At 34.6% G+C, this 21,723-nt stretch overlaps 1 protein-coding gene across 1 annotated transcript; it reads right to left on the minus strand.

The window, feature by feature from the left end:
- Nucleotides 1–6,844: 6,844 nt before the first annotated feature.
- On the minus strand, nucleotides 6,845–21,280 carry LOC137407000 (monocarboxylate transporter 4-like). Its single transcript, XM_068093600.1, has 9 exons — nucleotides 21,271–21,280; nucleotides 19,981–20,124; nucleotides 18,031–18,174; nucleotides 16,741–16,848; nucleotides 13,930–14,095; nucleotides 12,633–12,823; nucleotides 10,576–10,720; nucleotides 7,374–7,544; nucleotides 6,845–6,977 (listed from the first exon to the last, which is right to left on the minus strand). Exons 1-9 carry the CDS (start codon nucleotides 21,278–21,280, stop codon nucleotides 6,845–6,847), a joined length of 1,212 nt encoding a protein of 403 aa, XP_067949701.1.
- Between the last annotated feature and the right edge of the window lie 443 nt (nucleotides 21,281–21,723).

Genomic DNA, 21,723 nt, shown 5'->3' on the forward strand with positions numbered 1-21,723 from the left:
GTCATACAAGTTCTAACATAGACCAATGACGGCAATGGATAGCTACGTATCATGTGTATAGGCCAGCACATTTGAATGTGCAATGGTGCAAAACAAAGGATACAGGCAAACCTTCAAACTTCCAAATACGAGCGTGTTGTATTTTTTAAATTGTGAATTATTTTGTAATTGAATGTATTTTGTTCAATTTTTATAATTTTTGAATTCACGATTAATTACTCCATTCTAAAGGGTCTGTCTATCATGATTTCCAACCTAGCTGTCTCTTGTGGACCATGCTCGAGAATCAAAATTCCATTAGGACAGAAAGCTAGAACTACAGCCTATTGGAAGGTCTTTTGAACTTTACGTGAAATGTAACAAAGGTTCATAAGGCAAACTGCAGGGCATGCAGCTGCTTGAAGCATTAAAAAATCGCCCATGTAAAATGAAAAAATAAGTAATAACTGGTTCATCTAAAAACCAAAACAATTCACATAGCTGCTAGATATATTCCAATGTTTTATTCAGGTTAAACATTAATATACCGTCATAACACACTCATATGACAACAAATATACATATCAAAATTTAATTCATTCATTTCAAAAATACATCAACCTGAATCTCAAAGACAGTGTTTTAACTAAGAACAATCAACATTTCGTACAAAAATTTGTTTACTTAATTGTTAACATGTCTAAGGCATTCACAACAAAAGTGATGGTGAGATTAATTTATCAAGGAAGCTTTCTTGGATGGAGAAGCATCTGAATCAGAATCAGATGTTAGTGGCATCATGCAAACACATGGAGAAATTTCAAGATTATAACGCTCTATCAAAGCAAACGTGGATTTATAACAAAAGTGACCTTGAACTTCACCAAGAAGCCATGGTCGAATGCTTGCATTCAGGCACCTCAGGCTAACGTAATCTTGCAATTCTTTTTTCAATGGTAGTTTATAACAATCTGTCACGACATCTACATCTTTCATGCAGTTTCTTATAGCAAGCCTTGCCAGCTGTTTCAACATGAGAGGACGACTTCTAACTGCTTTGTAGGCTAGCTCAGTCGATCTTCTACACCGGCATTCAGCATTTTCAAACAAATCACCCTGATAATTCAAGCAAACTAGTCCGATATCCATTAGAACACAAGCTAGCCAATGCCAATTCTGCTGCCTGCAGGTATTGTTGATCACAAGGTGATGCCAAAGGGCTGCCGGCGAAGTTTTGGCTGTTACCGTCAAAAGGCTAGTTATGTTGAAACCACATATGTTTAACCCTTCTTCAGGCTCATCTGTTAAAAAGTCTATCGGTAAAGGTAGTTGCAGGAGAAACTCTTCTACGCGGAAGGTTCTAGAATACAAAGTAAGGTAATGGTAGAGCCCTCCTGGTGGTAGATCTAGTATGGGGCGAGCATGAGAAATCTTTGCTTTTGGTGCTTGAGAGAGACTAGTATTTGCCATTTTGTGGCAGGATACATAACATTCTTGCAGGAGGCGAGATAAGGCATTCAGTATATCTGTTCGGTAGTTCTCTGCTGCACTTGGTGGCAGAGCTTCTAAGAAATCTGAGGCTGTTACTAACTCCGTGATCCTGCGACTCACACAATCCCTGGAGAACTCCCACCAGTCTCTGGCAACTTTGTAGATGTTAGTAGAAGTTTCTTTGTCCAGGAATGGAGGCATGTAAGGTTTAATGCTGCATTTTGAGCCCTCTGCAAATAAATTCAATAATTAAACTGTTGGTAAACTGATAATGCCTAAAAATTTACAAAAACCAATTCCAGTTGTAACTTGTTTAAAAAATTGACTTTCATTTCGCTGCAGTAGTTTGTACAGCAGGTAGCTTGACATCTATATTCATCTAAAAGTAGTTCTGAGCTGAATTTTATAGCATGACTTCAGAGATGAATCTATACTTTAATCAAAGTTCAAAAAGGCACAGCAGCCAACGTTAGTAGTACCACCGACGCTAGCAATACCACCGACGCTAGCGATACCACCGACGCTAGCAACACCACCGACGCTAGCAACACCACCGACGCTAACAATACCACCGACACTAACAATACTAGTTACACATTAAACTAGGCTAAACGATGTTGCTTTAAAAGGGAGGGGCTATGCTTAAAGTCCACTTTGCTTTTACACACTGCAAGTTGAAATGAATGGAATCTACATCGTTTTAAAGAAACACAGGCCAAGTGGCTAGCTAGAAATCACTTACTAGATATACCCTTAAACTGTCCAGGATAGTAATTGTACTGATTACTATTGTGGACTCGACTACCCGGGTACATATACACGTATAATTTTATCCTAAGAATACCAGCTAATGGAAAAATCGTTTTAAAAAATGAACTTGGTACAGCAAATCGTTTTAGAGTGTTAGGATTCTAAATTGTAGGTATTCTGCAGTTGAATTTTGCTATGATTTTATCCCTCAAGGGAAGCCTTAAGGTACAAGCACTCTTGGAGATTTTATCGCTCGTCATGAGGAGCACGGAAATATCGCTGGCCTGTGCCTAAAGACACTTGAGTGATTCACCAGCGATGAAGAACTCTGGCCCGCTCACAAACTGTCAATAAAATTTTGTGTCATCAGTTTCTTCGGAGTGGTTAACAAATTTAGGTAAATATGGCACCTTCTAGAAAATGACCAAATACAACTTCTGCTTTTGTTATTAGGTCATCTCACTTTCATGTCTTGCACACACTACAAAAAAACATAAAACTATTCTTGTAGTTTTAACATTAATATCTACGATTTTCATATATTACTATATTTTGTAGTACGACATCATATTTTTAATATATAATAAATTTCTGCTATTCTTAAGACGGTCAACCTGCGCAGCCATCGACTCCCAAATGCTAGTTTCATTTGGCCATCTTTGTAATGTTTGTGTGTTGCGCCGTACAGGACTGGGTGTGCTCTTAATAAACCTTTGAACGATTCAATGTTCACATTGATGGCATTTCAATCGTAACAAAATAGCCAAATGTTGTTGCTTGTACGTAGTTAAACATTGACACAAAAATATTAGCAGGCAGAGTACCGCATTCTGAGAAAATAAACAACGGAACTCAAGGCACCTTGGGTGAGATGGAGTTCTGATAGAGAAAGTCTAGTGTTATTGGTCAGCGTCAGTTTGCTGGGCGAGTTCGAGCGCAGTTTTTTGCCATGCAGCGCCATATCACTCTTCATATTACCTTGTAAGTACATGTCTTTAGCATTTGTCGACGTTCTCAATAGCATAAACATAAAACTGTTGACAGATACCGTTGACATAAAAATTGGAGAACAGTTTTATGTCAACAGTATCGGTGAGGGTGGAAGATCGCGTTACTAAAGGTTTTTATAAAATATGTACTTAAACTTTTCATTAAACGATTTTCAGAAAGCTGTCATCTGTTAAATAAATTCCTAGCCAGAAGGCACCCCTTAATAAGCAATTAGAGGTATAGATAACTAATTGCTAATATAGACAACCACAATAGGCAGAGTATCATTGGACAGACATACATGTACATACACATGCGATTTTTGTTTCAACTGTGTTAAGAAATGTCTATAATACGATCATGTGTAGCTATATGCTGCCTACATTAAAATGTTTTTAGTCTTTAATTAGTATAAAGTAGTATAAACTCCATTGTAGTTATTTACATATTTTAACAGCTACGCTATTAATTTCATAAGCATTAATAATACATATAAATCTGCCTTACCGTTTGATCTCTTCATGGTTGCGTCTTTTATTCTATGAATCCCTTCCTCTCTCCTACGCGAGCATTTATACATTTAATTGTTGGCTTTAAGTACCAGCTATTCTTGATATGTTCTGCGCAAGCTGGGCTATAGCCCTCGGCTATTTTTTGTATCACTAAACCAGCTGAACTGAAGCAGCAAACAGCAAGAAATTTAGCTTAAAACAATAATTTGAAAAGCTGAAATACAAGACGTCTAACATAATATTAAGTTAGTACCAGTAATGGCAAAATATTTTGGATAATAAAGAAGATGGATGATTGGCGTTAGCGGGTGAGTGTTAAGTTGCTAGGCTATATGCCTAGAGTTCAAACCTAACCTTGTACGAAGCATTATTTTTTCCCAATCTCAATTTGTGGCTTTAGATAGATAAACAAAAAGGCGTCTATTGCAGTAAAGATTGCTCTCAGGCAATTATTAAATATAATTGAAAGTATGAAATACAAGTAAGCAAATTTTTCTCATTGGATCAAGTTATCAATTAAGGCCAGTGAATAGCATTTCACTCAAAACTACGTAGTTCAAGTCTAAATCAGTACCCAGAGTAGTACTCTGGTAGTCTGATGTGCTGCAAGAGATCAGACTACCAGAGTAGTACTCTGGTAGTCTGATGTGCTGCAAGAGATCAGTACCCAGAGTAGTACTCTGGTAGTCTGATGTGCTGCAAGAGATCAGACTACCAGAGTAGTACTCTGGTAGTCTGATGTGCTGCAAGAGATCAGTACCCAGAGTAGTACTCTGGTAGTCTGATGTGCTGCAAGAGATCAGTACCCAGAGTAGTACTCTGGTAGTCTGATGTGCTGCAAGAGATCAGTACCCAGAGTAGTACTCTGGTAGTCTGATGTGCTGCAAGAGATCAGTACCCAGAGTAGTACTCTGGTAGTCTGATGTGCTGCAAGAGATCAGTACCCAGAGTAGTACTCTGGTAGTCTGATGTGCTGCAAGAGATCAGTACCCAGAGTAGTACTCTGGTAGTCTGATGTGCTGCAAGAGATCAGTACCCAGAGTAGTACTCTGGTAGTCTGATGTGCTGCAAGAGATCAGTACCCAGAGTAGTACTCTGGTAGTCTGATGTGCTGCAAGAGATCAGTACCCAGAGTAGTACTCTGGTAGTCTGATGTGCTGCAAGAGATCAGTACCCAGAGTAGTACTCTGGTAGTCTGATGTGCTGCAAGAGATCAGTACCCAGAGTAGTACTCTGGTAGTCTGATGTGCTGCAAGAGATCAGTACCCAGAGTAGTACTCTGGTAGTCTGATGTGCTGCAAGAGATCAGTACCCAGAGTAGTACTCTGGTAGTCTGATGTGCTGCAAGAGATCAGTACCCAGAGTAGTACTCTGGTAGTCTGATGTGCTGCAAGAGATCAGTACCCAGAGTAGTACTCTGGTAGTCTGATGTGCTGCAAGAGATGATCAGGTGTAATAAGTATAAGCACAACTATTCCTAAATCCAGAAAAGTTGTCGAGTGCCGCGGATGGTAGTGCGCCAGAATGCTAAGCCAAATGTCCAAGGTGAGATCTTTCATGATGCAATATTTTTCTCCCAACATCCAAACATGGCTTTGGACAGACGAGAGCACATAACCCTTACTATAGTAAAATTGTTCTCATGGCTTCATTTTATAGAATTGAAAGCATGAAACTTTAGTGAGCAAATTCGCCTTATTCAAATACATTATCAACTAAAGCCAGTACATACCATCTCAAGCAAACTTCATATTGACACATTTTAACAGTTTCAATCTAAATTAATAGCAATTATAACTTCTTAGAAGATGGCTAGTAACTGCATAGTTCTTAATGGGCAAGTTTTTAGTAAAATATGATATCCGTGACAGACCTATATTCTTTTGCTATTAAAATCTTCAAACTTTGCATTTCAATAACTTTTTGTAATTTAGCATTTAATTAAAAATCATAATTTGCGGACAGGTCAACTTCAAAACTTATAAACGTGCTTTAAACAAGTGAAAAAAATCAATTTAGTCAAGTTTATAGATAACTTGAAATTATAAAGAACAATGTAATCATTGTCTACAATGTACAAGGTTTAGCAGCATCTGTGTAATATATTGCCAGACAAGTACTCGCTTCTGAAAAAAATTAAACAGAAGAGAGAGTCTTAAGTACTCGTAGGCTTTTGTCACTGCATCATTTGTTTGATGAATATTGATGTTTCATTAGAATATCAAAGAAATTATTTTGCTAGTAAAGAAAAAATAAGAGAAGAGAACCAAAAAGTGATTGTCCAACCAAATAGCCACGATAAGTATACAATTGCAATTTTTAGATTGTTTGTGATTGCCACAGTTTAAACATCATTAGATGTTGTTTCATAGCATGTAGAATGCAGGAGGATCGGATAATCAATCCTACACGATTTTTATTAAAAATTGCAAGATTACCAAGAGAACTAATGGTAAAAATCGTGCAACAAAATGTACATAGATGATGCCAGATGTCGAAAATGTGATAAAATTAGGTACTTCAGAATGGCTATAAAGTGGTGCAATACAAACATTTGATAAATAACTTGAAACATTTATCAGAGTAATATACATAATGCAAAAAAATGGAATCGTAAAAAATTATTGTTGCAAAAATCAGTAAAAAATTCAGTTGTCAAATTTAATCCCAAAAGTTGGCTAGTGTTTTTCTAGTTTACCAAAAAATAGGTGAAACATTACTTGTTCTCTACGACTAGACCTGACTGTCAGTGTAGAAGTTACCATTAAAAACTACTAAATGGAAAAATTGAATTTAACCCTTCTCTTCAACTTCTTGTGGATATTGCATTAGTTTCACTGTTCGCTAGCTTAGATTTGTTGCCAAAAAACTAGATTGGTATGTAAGTAAGAAATAAGATCATTAACATCAGCACAAAATTACTTCTTTAAAAGTTGTTTGCGCAAGTGATAATTTAGCCTATTAAATCTAATATGTATTTATTCATGCACATGATGGAGAACTCAAAGCTTCATAAGCTAAGAATAGCATTTTTTATACTCAAAGTTTCTACCCAAGAGTTTGTTCTAGTCAACTAATAACATTGGCTATGCCTGTTGCATGAGGTTTAAATTCGCAGTTGGTTAGAGCATGGTAGCACCACCAGCCCTAGCAATGCCACCAGCCTTAGTAATACCACCAGCCCTTGTAGTACCACAAGCCCTAGCAATACCACCAGCCCTAGCAATACCAACAGCCCTAGTAATACCACCAGCCCTAGCAATACCACCAGACGTAGTAATACCACCAGCTCCAGCAGTACCACCAGCCCCAGCAGTACTACTAATGCTAGCAATACTGACTAGTCTAAATCACTTTGATTGATATGACATTGTAACTGTTTGGGATTTTAAGCAAATTCTGTAAAATTAAAAGTAAATAGATGATAACTCATAAATTCAAGCAATTAGAGTCATTCAAATAAATGTTGTGTGACACCCAATGCCTTGAATTTAGAAGCTGACATTGTTACAGAAAGTTTCAACAATCTCATAGAATTTTGTTTTCAAATTGTTTAAATTCTGATAAATTTCAAAATAAAAATGAAAGGAATTTCTATTGAGTGACATTTTAATTAAATGCTAAACCTATGGAAGCGCTACAACTTCCTACCTGACCCTGTTTTTCTTACCAGCCACTGGAGGTCCACTGAGGTTACCAAGTGCACAGGCAAAGTTCATACATCCAATTGAGTTGGACAGATTACTTTCTCCCAAAAGGTCTGTTAAAAGGGCTGGCCATACTGCACCCCCGCTAGCGCTCATGAATATCCCAGTAACCAAACTAAAACATTGTATGAGGTTGTTCAAAGATATAGCAGCAAAATTCTACAATCTTTATACAGTAGACTAAAATCTGAATTTTAAACTTATCTGAAAGCCAAATTTAGACTTTTTTGTTTTGTTTGCTTTTCATGAGCTTGCAGTTAAATTATCGTTTAGTCAATACTTGTTGTGTATATTGCATATTTTACCGAATAAGCCACTGTTTAAGTTCTTCTGTGGCTAACAATTCTGCATTCAGTTATAATTTAAATAAATCTGGTGAAACGAACTACAACTATAATATTTAGATACTTAGCGAACTGTTAAACTATTGCAAGAGTTAAATAATGTTGTTCCTATTAATACATACTGACGGATAACACACTTAACCTAGACTTAGTACCAAAAATATTTTGGATAAAAATCCAACCTACATGTATATTATTATGAGTTAACAATTTGTTTTCTTAATGGATTTTAGCCTAATTTAAACAAAGTTATATAAAAAGGTTCCAATAATAGAATTGGCAATAGCGATAACAAAGCCTATAGCTGATAGGCTACATTTCTAAATATAACCTATAGGTTAATGTAGCCAATAACCTATAGAAAATAATGCTTTTGTTAACCCCAGTAAGTTGGAATACAAATTCATTCACAGACTTTGAGTCTGCAGGACATTTGAAGTTTATTGTAAAGAACAATTTTCCTTTTTAGCTATTTTCTAAGTAAAATTTATAACTGAGTAATAAAAAAAGAGCAATATAATATAATAATACATAATTCAATAATCATATAAATATAGAAATAATAATACACATCACATAATGTCGATAAATTTCTATATGATGCAGACAACATCCTCATGCTACTTAGGTTTTTGGCTTTAAACTTTTGCTGCAGATTTCATAAAAAAAGAATAAAAACTATACGGTAGGCGCTCCTATAACTCCTATAATGTAAATTCTAAATAACGCAAAAAACTTATGGGAAATCTTTGCTTTGAACTACATAAAAAAAACTTCCATTAAGTGTAAAGTGTCACACAGGGCAATTTCTCTAATTCGATTTCAATGTTATTTTATTTTTCCGCTCTTGCAAAAGAAATAACGGCGTGTGTATAGCATTATATCTACTACTAGCCAAGTGCTTGGCATTGCACGGGCATTTTAAAAACAGCTTATTAACTTGCAAGTAATGTAGTTGCCTGCCACTTGCTATTAGCTTGGCACATTGTCAGTGACTAATTTGAGTAAGCTAGTTTTCATATTGCTCAACTTACTAATAAACGCCGTGAGAGCAGGCTTTAGTGATGCTGCGTATCCTAGAGTTCTATACAGATTTTAACCGACATAAAGGTTCATACCGCCTAATGAATTCATTGCATCTCACGTAGCTAGTAGTTAGATTGCAGCCTGATAAACAGGAGGTTCTAAGATGAAACTCTGTATGAATTTTAATACCTATAGCTGGACACACCGAACACTGGACTTCGATATATATAGTATAGTATACATTATACTATATATAGTATATATAGTATATATATAGTTGTATAGTATATATATAGTAATATAGTATATATTATAGTATATATATATTATAGTATATATATAAATATAGTATAGATATAAATATAAATATACTATATATAGTATATATATATATATATATATATATATATATATATATATATATATATATATATATATATATATATATATATAGTGGTGGTAGACAAGGAGAACAAGAGGGCTACTATAATAGATATAGCAGTACCCAATGACTACAATATAGCCAGCAAAGAAAAAGAAAAGGTAGAAAAATATCTCCCTCTTGGAGAAGAAATTGAAAAATGCTGGAATGTAAGAACAACCGTAATCCCAGTAGTGATTGGGACACTGGGCGCAATAACACCGGCGCATAAAATGTGGCTTGCCCAAATACCAACAACAATCAACTCAGGTGAGTTGCAGAAAAGTGCGCTATTGGGAACAGCTAAGATCTTGAGACGAGTGCTCAAACTCCCAGGTCTCTGGTAGGAGACCCGAGTTAGAGCAGAATTTACCACCCATACGGGGTATCCGGGGTGAGGAAACAATTTTTATATATATATATATATGCTATACAATTTCCATGACATTTTAGTTTGTCGTGATAAATTGTCAGATGTGTCGACAAAACATGGAATAGGTAGCTGCTCAATTGTTCATATAAGTTTAAAGGCGATCGATTGGTGCAGGTGTTACAGCGTCGGTACACTAATCTGAATACGACAAGTTATAGTATTGTCAGCAGTCATTTTTTCTCCTGACCTTGACCCCTTAGTAAAAAATAGAAGACAACCTGATAGTACCACTTTTTTATAGAAAAAATATTTTATTGTTACGCTTTATTGTAGGCGTATAAAATATTCATTATTAGTTTTGATTTGCAGAATAAACTTTGCTGTTTAGAAAAAACAAGCAAATATATGTAAATAAATGTCGAAGATTTGAGCTGGGTACAAATATGTTGTAAAGTTTTTGTAATCTTGGTTAATAAAACCAATAAAGTTGATCAGCAAAAAGGAGAAAGCTGTCAATGCAAACCAACATTACTGCAGTTATGGTACAGCCTAAAAATTGAAAAACAAGTCAAGTTTTTACTTTTTGTATGACCAAAGGGGTGAGTTTGGAAAGATCTTGGAACAGATTAGGCAATTTACATTTATTTTCCTGTTTGTGTAACATAAAACCCCTATAAAAATGTTCCTGGAGTGGATTATTCACATTGTAGAAACGCCTACTGTATTTTATGGGATTGCTAAATTCGTTAGCTTTCAGATCTTTTTTTATGTTCTCTTGGTGTCCGTTTCTTTTTATTGTATGTTAATATCATTTACCACAGAAATCCTTGCTGTATTTTACTGACCATTGATATTTCCTTTCTGATTGCACAAAAGGTGAAATTAGCATATACCATTGCCAAAAAAGTCTTAAACTAGCTGGTTCAGCGTCAAACCTTACTCTAGACAACTCTTAGATGTTTATCTAAGGCTTGGGACTTACCTATATATGATAAGTCCAGGGTAATAAGTTATGAAAGGCAACACTGCGGTTGTGAAGCCGATAGCAAGGCTAGCAATTAGGATGACGGCATAGGCTGAGAGATTCTTAGAGAGTAGGGCACCGTACACCAGCCTCATTGGCACGCCTGGAATTAGGAACAGCAGTGTGAGTATTTGAAATTTACTCAATAATTAATATGTACCAGTTATCGATTATCTCTAATTAAATGTCTGATAGTTAAAAGAGCTCAAATTTCATACTCAGTATACAAACTGCGAGCTTAAGAAAATTTTGATCTTTGAAAGCGGTTGCATTTTTTTATTTTTGTATCAATCTCAGACCTTCTTGTATTGTGGGTAAAAATGTTTTGGTGAAAGCAACTGATGCAGCAAACTTACTACTAGGCATTATTCCTTACGCCACCAGTCATTAACTTTTGTTAGAAATCCAACTGCTCCAAACTGTTATCCATCTGATCAGCTAATGATCTTGCTGTTTAGGCTTCCAATTATAAGCAAAAACATTTCAAAAAGTTTGCAAATATTTCGATCTATACAAATATGCTCTTGCAATTGAAGAATTCAAAATATCTTTTAATCATTTAATCACCCGCAGTACAACTTGCGGTTACTATGATTGGTCATTTTACAGTAAAGAGATCTATTTGAATGTTTGCAGCAATTATAATCAAAATTGTTCCAGTTTCAAGGAATTTTTTAGCTTAATACAAAAACCTGAACTGATCAAAGTTTTTGCTGTCATTGCTAATACAACTTACCAAAAGAGTTTATCTGGTTGCAAATATATTGCCTGGTTGAGCATTAAGTCTGCAAAACTTAACAATCTAAGTTCTAAGAGTTAAATATTTGTTTTAACTTTACAACCAGCCAAAGAACTAGTCTGTTGATTTTCTTCATGCCTTGGCAGTACCAAATGATTAAAAATCATATTTATTGTATTTTACTCAAGTTTAGATAAAAATTTCTAAAAAGCAAATAAACTCAACTATAAGAGGTTGTAGAAACTTTAGAAAGTTTGTGTCGGAGATCAAACAGGATGCAGACTGAACCAGCAGACAAAAGTAAAACACTTTAACGATGAATCTACACAACATTTTTGTATATTTTATCAACAAATATTGGTAATTTTTTATCTTTTATTATAATTTTTGATGTTTGAAGTGATCTGATTGTCAGGATGTTTCAAAATTAAAATCAATAAAACTTGATTGCGATTAAAACCTTCAGATCATATTAAAGCAATTATGATTACCAAACGATTTTGACTCCTATAGTTGCAAAGAGATCGACCGAATAGAGACGTGTAACGCTTCCACTTGAACGCAATAGACTTTATCAACTATCGCTACAAAAACAACTAATGGTATCATTTCGCACATAACTCTTTTTCGCGTGTCTTAATCGTGATTAAGTTTCATCAATTTTAATTTTGGAACATCCTGACAATCACATAACCTCAAACATCAAAAATAATTGTGAATGATAAAAAATACCAATACTTTTGGAATAAATCTACCAAACGTTTGTGTAAGATCACCCTTAGGCTAGCTCACCCTTAGGCTAGCTCACCCTTAGGCTCACCCTTAGGCTCGCCCAAATAAGTCGGATATCAGGGTGACTCTGAAAGAAGATATGAGCAAAGACTGGTAAATTATTTTATGTAAATGACTCATTTCATTGAAATAGATTATATCATAAAAAAGTCAAACTTTAAGCGAATGTTAAATGATGAAAAATTCGATCAGCATACATCGAGTGCGTGTATGGTAATAAATCACTTTGATCAATACTTCAGAACTTTAAAATTTTGGATATGACTCATCCAGTCAGCCAGTCACCTCAGTTTCTGCATTGATTATTATTGACTATCATTGATTATTATTGATTATCAAGGATTACGCACTTTGTAACAGCTATCGTGATTATTTTTGTCATCCCCTAAACAGACTTTAACACCTCCTAATCTACTTCTAAATATAATTTTTGGGGTTTTAAGAGATTAAAGCTATGACTTGACATGCTTATGACTTAACTTACCCATGATTCCAATGACTGACAGCAAAAGAGCAGCCTGCTGAGCTGGAATTCCTGCATCAAGTCGTGCAAAGGCAGCGAGGTGTATCATTATGATGGAGGTAGCAAAACTAACAAACGAACTTGCTAAGCAAATGCAAAGAAATCTCTTGTCTTTAAAGATGCTCCAGTTCATGACCTTCACATCAACAGTGCTGCAAAACAACATCATAATTGTTATAAAACAGTGTCTCATTATAAAAGCATAATTACTCAATACAAAAAATACACAATATACATTGTAAGAGCATATCTTTAGATAGTTTATTAAAGATAATGTCTTTGTATACAAGTACACCTTTTTGAAATGGCTAATGTATCAAACTACTTTACTAGTATATACTGTGATAGACTACTTACATTAAAGTTACATACACCAAAATACTGTAGGTACCCTGATTTTACTTATAACCAACAAGACACATGTCATGTATGAATGTTGAGACCCTGTTTACTCATTTGCTACAAAAAAATTTTGTAATGGCTTGCCTTAGTATCTATATAAAAACATTGATAATAGATCACAGCATTCTCAACTATCAACAGTTCTGAACAAAATTTTGCAACAATAAATTTAGCATATTGGGTTATTATTAAAAAAACCAGTTGGTTTTGTTTTTGTTTTTGTTTTTATTGGAAATTCACATCATAATATCTCGGTTTTCAAATTTCTTTATTTTTTGAACAAGATGGATAAAAAAAATGTTAACGGTGAACTAAACATATTGTTTTTGTTAGATTCTTTAACATTGAACTTCAGATATTCCTGATAACTGTATTTTTATACTAAAGCATGGAGAGTTTGCATTTTGATAAAACTGCAAAAATGATAGTATTTTTCTTTGGCAGTCGGTTTCAGACAAATGCATCGATTCTTGGGCAAGATTTTTTGCCTATTCAAAAAACTTTAGATTATAGCTCTATGACTGCAGCTTTAGTTTTTACAATAGCGATGACAAGAGCCTACGTAAACTGTACAGAAACTTGTTTCTGTGTGTCATAATCTTGACAGACAAAAATGACAAATTAGCAAAACCAAGAGTTTTATGCCATGTATCATATTCGATAATTCAAGTTTTATTTTTTCATGCTGACCTATGGCATTGCCATATGCAGAGCTGTCAGCATATAAGGCCACGGCGCTGCCAAAACTTATCACCCTTGCCTCCAAAACTACTCAAAAAAAATCTGAAACTGTGGGGAACGTTCGCAAGAACTAGTTGGTCAGGCGTTATAAAATTGCTGTTGCTGGAATGCTGACCTGCCTTGAACACACATAAGTGGTAGCTTGTTCTGCTCATGGAAAGGGCGGTGGAGTAATCCAAGTACTCCAAGATTCAGTACCAAAGCGCTACAAATCAGAAGACTTCCTCTCCAGCCATAATGACTAATAAGCCTCTCCATAACTATTGGCCCCACAAACATTCCTGTGATATTGTTAGAGTGTTAACCTTTCTGCGACAGACAAGCATTTAAAGCAATCATTTGAAAGTCTAAAAAGCCTTAGAAAATGATGCGCTTGCAAACAGTTCATAAATATAATCAGAAAGTTGTTGTACCTGCTTTTATTCTATTTACAGGTAATGAGTTTTCATTGCAGTTAATTTGTTAACTTGTTTGATGGTGCGAATGCAGATTTCAAAACTTCGAACTTCACTTCTCCGAACTTTCAATTGTCTGGACTGCATGTGAGACCATGACAATTTTGTGATGAGACCGTGTCAGCCCAAAGAATGACAGCCTTTACCGATAGGTGGCTCTCACATCCGATGTGTGAGCAATGATTGCCTTTGAGTGAATGTTGTACTGTAGTTTTTGTTTGTTGTTATTACTGCTAACAATATTATACTGTACCCTATTGCAGGTATAACCATATTCTAGTTTTGTACATATGCTGTACATGCATATCGTATCATATTGTATTGTAACTTAGGAGTATGTAGGTGAGTCAATATAGGCTGTTTAATGCACAGTACAGTACTCAATTAGCCAAAGTACTCAATGTCTGAACTTTTTCAATGTACGAGCCTAGCCCAGTCTGTATTAGTCCGAACAAGCGAGGGTTGACTGTACATAGAGTTAACCTGAATAATGTTCTACTAACAGTCAGTCATCAAAGGTTAGCGCAGGTACAGATAATTTTTACACTAGTTACATTTTCACACTTTTTACACAACATTTTTACTCTTAAAACTATGGTCTGCTCTGAATATATTACAAAATCAGTCGATCATCAATAGAAATGTCAGAACTGTGTGAAGGTGCAAAAGGCAACCGACTAAAGTTTATATTTTTTGTATATAGCTACGACATCAGTTCTTTTATTTAATTCATAAAAAAGACTTATAACGCAATTAATTTATAGTTTAAATATGACATTCAGAGAATCTAGAATGTCAGGTTAAAAGCTGCAGACACTGAAAGACTGCTTTTTTTTCAAAAGAGCAAGCTAAAAATTTCAAATTTTGTTATAAAGCATCGTTATAGGAATTTATAAACCATTTAGGTTTATAGGTATTTTAAAATATAAAATTTTTAAAGTTTAAACTTATGCTGGGTTGCCATGCTTTAGATATATTTGGATTAGCCCTCTGCTGATAAATTTACATCATACCATTTTATGAATCTGGAGCGGCACTTTATCGATTTTTCCACGCCAAGCGATGCACTCCTCAAAATAGAACTTTGTTAAAGCAAACTGGTTTTTAGGTCATGGTCACTTTTCAAATCACGCTTCATATACTTGTTGCACTTACTCAGCCAGAATACCTCATCAGAAACTTTCTTGTTTTTCTTATTGCTGCCCTCTATATTATGTATTACATAACAGCAGAAGAATTCACCACTTGCTATACAATTATTACTTTAAAGATCGCATGAATGACAGTCGCTTTCAATAAAAAACTTCTTCTATGCTAGAAGAGTTAAGCTGAAGAAAAGGTTGGCTCCAGTGTAGTGGGAATCTGTACAACCAGCAGGTTCAGTTATTTGATGAATAAAAGAATTTAATAAATAAAAAAGTAATTATCTTGTCATCGTCGTATGAGCAGCTCATCATTGGCAATAGTGTAGCTAGAAAAGTCCCCCGCGGGGTAGTGCAATGAAATGCGCTGAATATTTTTACCTCTACTGGAGAGAGCTTCACTAGGTATTGCCGACTCGAATCCACCTGCAGTGAGCGTTTTTGTGACGTCAAATAGTTGTTTCGTTTAAATGCTTTCAAACAAATTTAGCGAAGTGAAATGGCATCGGATCTGTTTGGATTTTATCGTTTCCATGATTCAGAGCGGAGGAAACTCCGAATTTATTCGAAGCATGGAAACCCAGTATTAGTGGAATTAGAATCTCCTTCATAGACAATATGCATCCTAATCTGTTTGTCTGTTGTACATTATTCTAAAATAATCTGGCCAGCTGTTTCACATTTGACTAGAATACTGTGTTTGGCTTGCTTGTAATTACTATGATATACTTTCCACCTGCTAGTCTAACGTCTACTTACAATACTTCTAAACCTTTTTCTGAAGCAATCCATTTATCCAAAGTAGAAACCAGGCAGTTATCAAAGCGATTATAGCAACACAAATGCATGATAGACCAAGAAATACAAATAACTTGTAGCATAACATTCCATTGATGTTCATGACAGCAAGAAAGTAATACTCACATTTTATACAATGAATGTAAATCAGTTCTGAATGACTACTCTGGGCCAACAAGCAGATCATGTTTCTACCGAGTGCTCTAGTAGAGCAATAGTTGTGTGATGTCTTATGTCAAGGTCGTATATTATGCATCAAGAAAGCAAGACCTATGCGCAAGCACACATGTGATGCCACTGGTCCCTAAGGCTGTTTCTATGGCGCAGACATGGCGCATCACACAAGTGTATTGCTTCCAGAGAGTGATGGTAAATCATGACAGAATGAAAGTGACACGACTGTTTACATGAAGTCATGGCAGCACCATATATGGATGTGTCGCTAAGTTATTGCTGTATGGGAACTAATTAATCAGTGAGTGGAATAAAGACAGCAAGCTAAACAGCATGTTTAAAAGTAAACTGACTCACCAAAGGAAGACCCGCTTGAAGCAATGGACTGAGCTATATGTCTCCATTTGTTGAAGTAGTCATTCACAGACACGACATTGGGAATTAGTGAAATTCCAAGACCAACACCTGTGCAAACAGAAGCTATAAACATTGCAAGTGTTGTATTTGGGCCTCATTGTTACTCAAACTCATGCCATCAGCAGCAAATTAAATTTATCAATTTATTATAGGTACGATTTAAAAAATGCCGAGTTGAAGTCTTTTGTAATTCAATGTGTCCTGGAGCCGGTTGATAAACTATAGGATTCTGATGAGTGTAGACATGTTCTTACATTATTTCCGTGATACTATTTTTTATTGATTTTAGAAACTTATATTAGGTAGGCTAAATTTGATGTTATCTTTTAATTTTTTTCAGTTTTAAAATGTCAATATATGATAACTCTAAATAAAATCGACAATGATGGAAATTATGAGATAAAATTGATGATTAAATTATTGAGATGAACTCTTGTACGCAAAATAAGATATTATTTACATATTTTACATTCATTATTGTGATATAATGATGTGACTGTTGTTATTAACAAAATTGTTCAGCTAACTTTTTTTGCTGTTTTGAAGCCCGTTGATGTGGTATACCATGACAAAGGCAAACTTAATTAGTTTTGGTAGCAAAGTATGACAAAAAATATTTCAATGATTAATTAGGATTTAGTTGGGCTGTTGGATGGATCGCTGCCTGTAAATAAAAGAAGCAGACAAATCCAGCATTGACGGGTGAAAAATGCACCTTCGATTTATAACTTTTATTTGTTTACTTTTTGGAATAATAAAAAAAACAAAGGTATAAATTTGCACATATATCTTAAAGCTTTGGAAATTGGTTAATTAGCTCAGTTGGCTAGAGTGCTGGTCTAAATATTGGTGTGCCCCAAATTGGGAAACGGTTTAGTTGTTTCATTACCAAATTGTATTTAGTGTAGTTTTCATTTCCCAATGTCTTATCCTGAATCTCTCTTAAAAGTGGTGAGCTCCAAAAAGTTTTAGACCTAAAATTTTGGGAGATGATAAAAAACCATATGCAAAATTTCAGACAGACAGTTAGAAGTCAGCTTCTATAGAGGACAAACAGACAGAAAAACGAAGATAAATTATGTTTAGATAATGTACTAGCTCCTGTCATCTCCATACCTTTTATGCAGGTAGTAAAAAAATGTAACTTATCATCATGGCAGCCACTAAAAACCTTACAAGTCAATCAAAAACCGATTCAAAAAATGAAACAGAATGATCGAATAAACTGACCTGTTATGAGCCCATAGGAAACAAAGAGATAGAAAATACTGGTAGAAAACACGGATACTATCAGTCCAAAAGAGGCTATCATAGAACCAAATGCACAGGTCAGCCGAGATCCATACTTGTTTGTCAGTGCACTAGACAAGACAGCTGAAAATAGTATTATTTATTTTATAAATAAAAAATCTCAGTGATGCTACTGGCCAAAGTAGCTAAAAGAATGGAGATGGTTGAGCTGTAGAAATATGTAGTTATATTCAATTCAAGATTTCTGTATCAATTTTAAACTTTATTTTACTTTACTCACAAAGCTGGAGTAAAAAAACTGGTTTAAATTAATGTTCACTAATAAAGAAGTAATCAAAACCATAATTACAAATTTAACTTGTTTACACTAAAGACAAATACTTTAAACTACTTGCGAGCTAGCTTCTTTCTTTTGAATAACAAATTATGTAAATGCATGCTTACAGTTTTTAGTCTAATAATATTTTGACTGCAACTACAAATATAGCAAAATAATTATTTTGTAATAGTTTGCCAAGAGCTTCTCCTGATATGCCTGATCAAAGTGAGATATGGCAGCCACAAAAGCAAATGGAGATGGTTCAAAGTTTTAGTTAATTTTTTTAACTAACTAGTGAGGCTGTTTTATAAATTTATTTTTGCCATGCCTATGCTGTCGATGTTGATAACACTGCAGTAAAACATCTATGCGAAATATTACTAGTTTGTACTTCTAGTAAGGTTTCACAGATAAAGCTGAAAACTAGTTTTCATAGACACAAGGTAGACGACACATTTCCACTGCATGGCAAGACTTCCTAACACCCCATATCTCAGTTGAGACGATTTTAAACAGAGAGCTGTTGGTATGATACCTTTAGTAGAATGCTACCAGAATTATCACAAGCAGAATTCAAACCTGCTTCAGCATAGAATCTGTTGAGTAGTTGCAATAACTGAACATAATATAGTAGTTTGTACCTAATTTTTCATAGTATGTTATCCTGGGTTAGGAATTCAAAAAACAGATTTTTAAGGAAAAACCTTTTATATTAAGACTAAGACTGCATCTGTCCACCTCTGACAGCATCTTGTCAATTGACACGCTTAGTGCTATGTAAACACGCTAAATAATGTTGGAGATTATTTCAGTTATAAAACTCCAACCTCATTTTAAAAATGGTTAAGTTAATAATTTTTTACACAGTCTATATGAGATATCCTTAATCGCTTATTCACTTCTAAAATATTGGACTTGTAGTTAAGATTAATTTGACTATGTTAAAAGTGTGTTTAGGCTTTAAAAATGTGACTTTGGCTTTTTTAGCATCAGGGTCCTTTAGTTGCATTAGATGATTTTTTAGCTCTAGTTAAAAAAACAGCTTTTCAGCTTTGAATAATACTAAATATTCTAGTTAATATAGGTTATGTTCGCATTTAACATTAAAAAAACCTGCGCACATCTTTTCTCCTAATTGTAGGCTACCATATAAAAGTACCTTATTAGCCTGAGGTCCTAGAACGTGTTGCTGTAGACTATTTAAATAATACACTCATTGATAAGTTTAAATATTTTCTTGGCGAAAATAAACACGTGCTGATAATAAAAAAGTGGATGGTGTTTTATTTTCAAATAATCTTTTTATTTATTAGAACAAATGGTCGAAAAAAGGTAAAAAGTGGAATTTACTATATCATAGAGTTTGAAGCTCTTGAAATTGTAATTTTATGGCCCCTCGGGAAGTGTACAAAGTTTCTTTCTTCATAAAAATCAGAACTTCTCTACAGTGGTTGGTCTGAAATTTTAATTTCAAAAATCTCTTTGCTGCCACTCGGTTAAATTTGCTGTTAAAGCTGCTGCTAGTATAAAGCTTATTATTATTATCTAAAAACTATAAAATCATCTCATTATGGTTTCAAACAGCCTGCCTGCATAGTTCAACAACTTACAAGCAACACTCATTGAAGCAATGATAGTTGATCCCACCCAGGCAGCCAGGCTACGGGAAGTCTCTAGATCTCTAAGAATCTCAACATAGTAAAGCCCAGAAGCATAGATGATTCCATAAAGAATAGCTCGTGACAAATTTGAGGCTAAAAAAGAAAAGTACAAAGTGCAACACTTATCCTGTGACCTAAACATTATTCACCTGATGTCATAGCTACTAGTACGCTTGGCAGTTGTGTGCACCATCAGAGATTGCCACGAGTAATTGCTGTGCGCATAACTATTCCATGAAGTGGGATGGCGGCCAAGTAATGTAGCAATTGCCAGTCTGCAATATTAAAGTCTGAGTTCGATACCTGCAAGAGGCTAATTATTTTGCTAACATTAGTACTGTGGCTTTGGAGAGATAGATCAACAGACACGACTTTTATTATAGTAAAAAGTATCAAAGTTTTTAGTTCTTGTAAAAACAGTTGTAACCAATGGTAGCCACAGTCAAAGCCACTTAATAGTGCCAGCAAGCAGTTGCTATATCAGGTGTGGTCTCTAATTCTCTTCACACAGAAGGTAAATACTATGATCTTTATTTCACTGTACACCAGCCTCACAAAGACCAAACACTAAATTTAAGTCACTAGTGCAAAAAGAGCTTGTGATAGTAATAATCCTCGCTAACTGACTTTTACTGATGCTTTACTCAGTTCAGCAGCCTAAAACCAATGTACTTACCATAAAAAGTCAACAACCAAAAACTACACAAAAAAACTTGTGCATGTAAAAAGAACAACAGGTACAACAGCTCTAATTATCAACTTTTATGAATAAAGTAGCATTGTAAAGAACACAATACTTGTTTGATTAAATTACAGTAAAATATCAACACAATTAACTAAAAATTACGTTTACACCTTAACTGGGCTTTGCTGCCTTTGATTTTATTTAAGTTTTTGTTTAGGAAAGAGCAATTTACAATGCTTTAAAAATCTAGACTAGTCATGTCCTATCATTCTGTAAGGTACTAAAATTTTGAACAAGTTAGTATAGGATGCTAGGAAATACGCGGGTCAGGGACAGATAGGACATTCAACATAAAACTGCTGTCAAACAATGTTACAGGTTTGTAAACTATGGCTAAAGCAAAAAGTGACTTTGAACAGAAAACTGTCAAAAGATAAAAATAAAATATGCACTCAAATGTTAGATAGTTAATTTTTGATTAGTTTCCAATACAGATATGTTAGGGCATTACATGAATAATGAGCAAGTTTAGATTGGTTGACTTACAAACTTACTTGCGTGCATGGTGTTAATTGTATTTGTTATTTCATCAAAGCTGACTACCAACTTACATGATTGCATGCAACTCTGTAAGTGAGTTTGAGGGTTAATTGAGGATTTTGACCGGTAGGGCTTAACAGGTGGCAGGGAACAGGTGAGAGGTTGTGACAAGTGAGACATACTGTTGCCACATAGCATGCTTTTGAGACAATTTGAAAAAAATTTTATCGAATAAAAAATACAAAAAAAAGTGGTAACTCATATAAAAAAAAGATATTATTACTGGCTTGCCAAATTTTTTCCATTTCAGCTGAAAGGCACAATCTCTACTCATCACAAAACATATTAAAATAATGAAGCTATGTTTTTGCAACAGCAAACAATTTAAAGCATATTGATTTAAAAAGTTTAATTTTATGGTAAACATAAGGTTCTGCCTTTTACATGACCTACTCAAGTTTTAATAG

Source organism: Watersipora subatra, chromosome 10 (assembly GCF_963576615.1).
Source record: "Watersipora subatra chromosome 10, tzWatSuba1.1, whole genome shotgun sequence".
In the NCBI taxonomy this organism is placed as follows: domain Eukaryota; kingdom Metazoa; phylum Bryozoa; class Gymnolaemata; order Cheilostomatida; family Watersiporidae; genus Watersipora; species Watersipora subatra.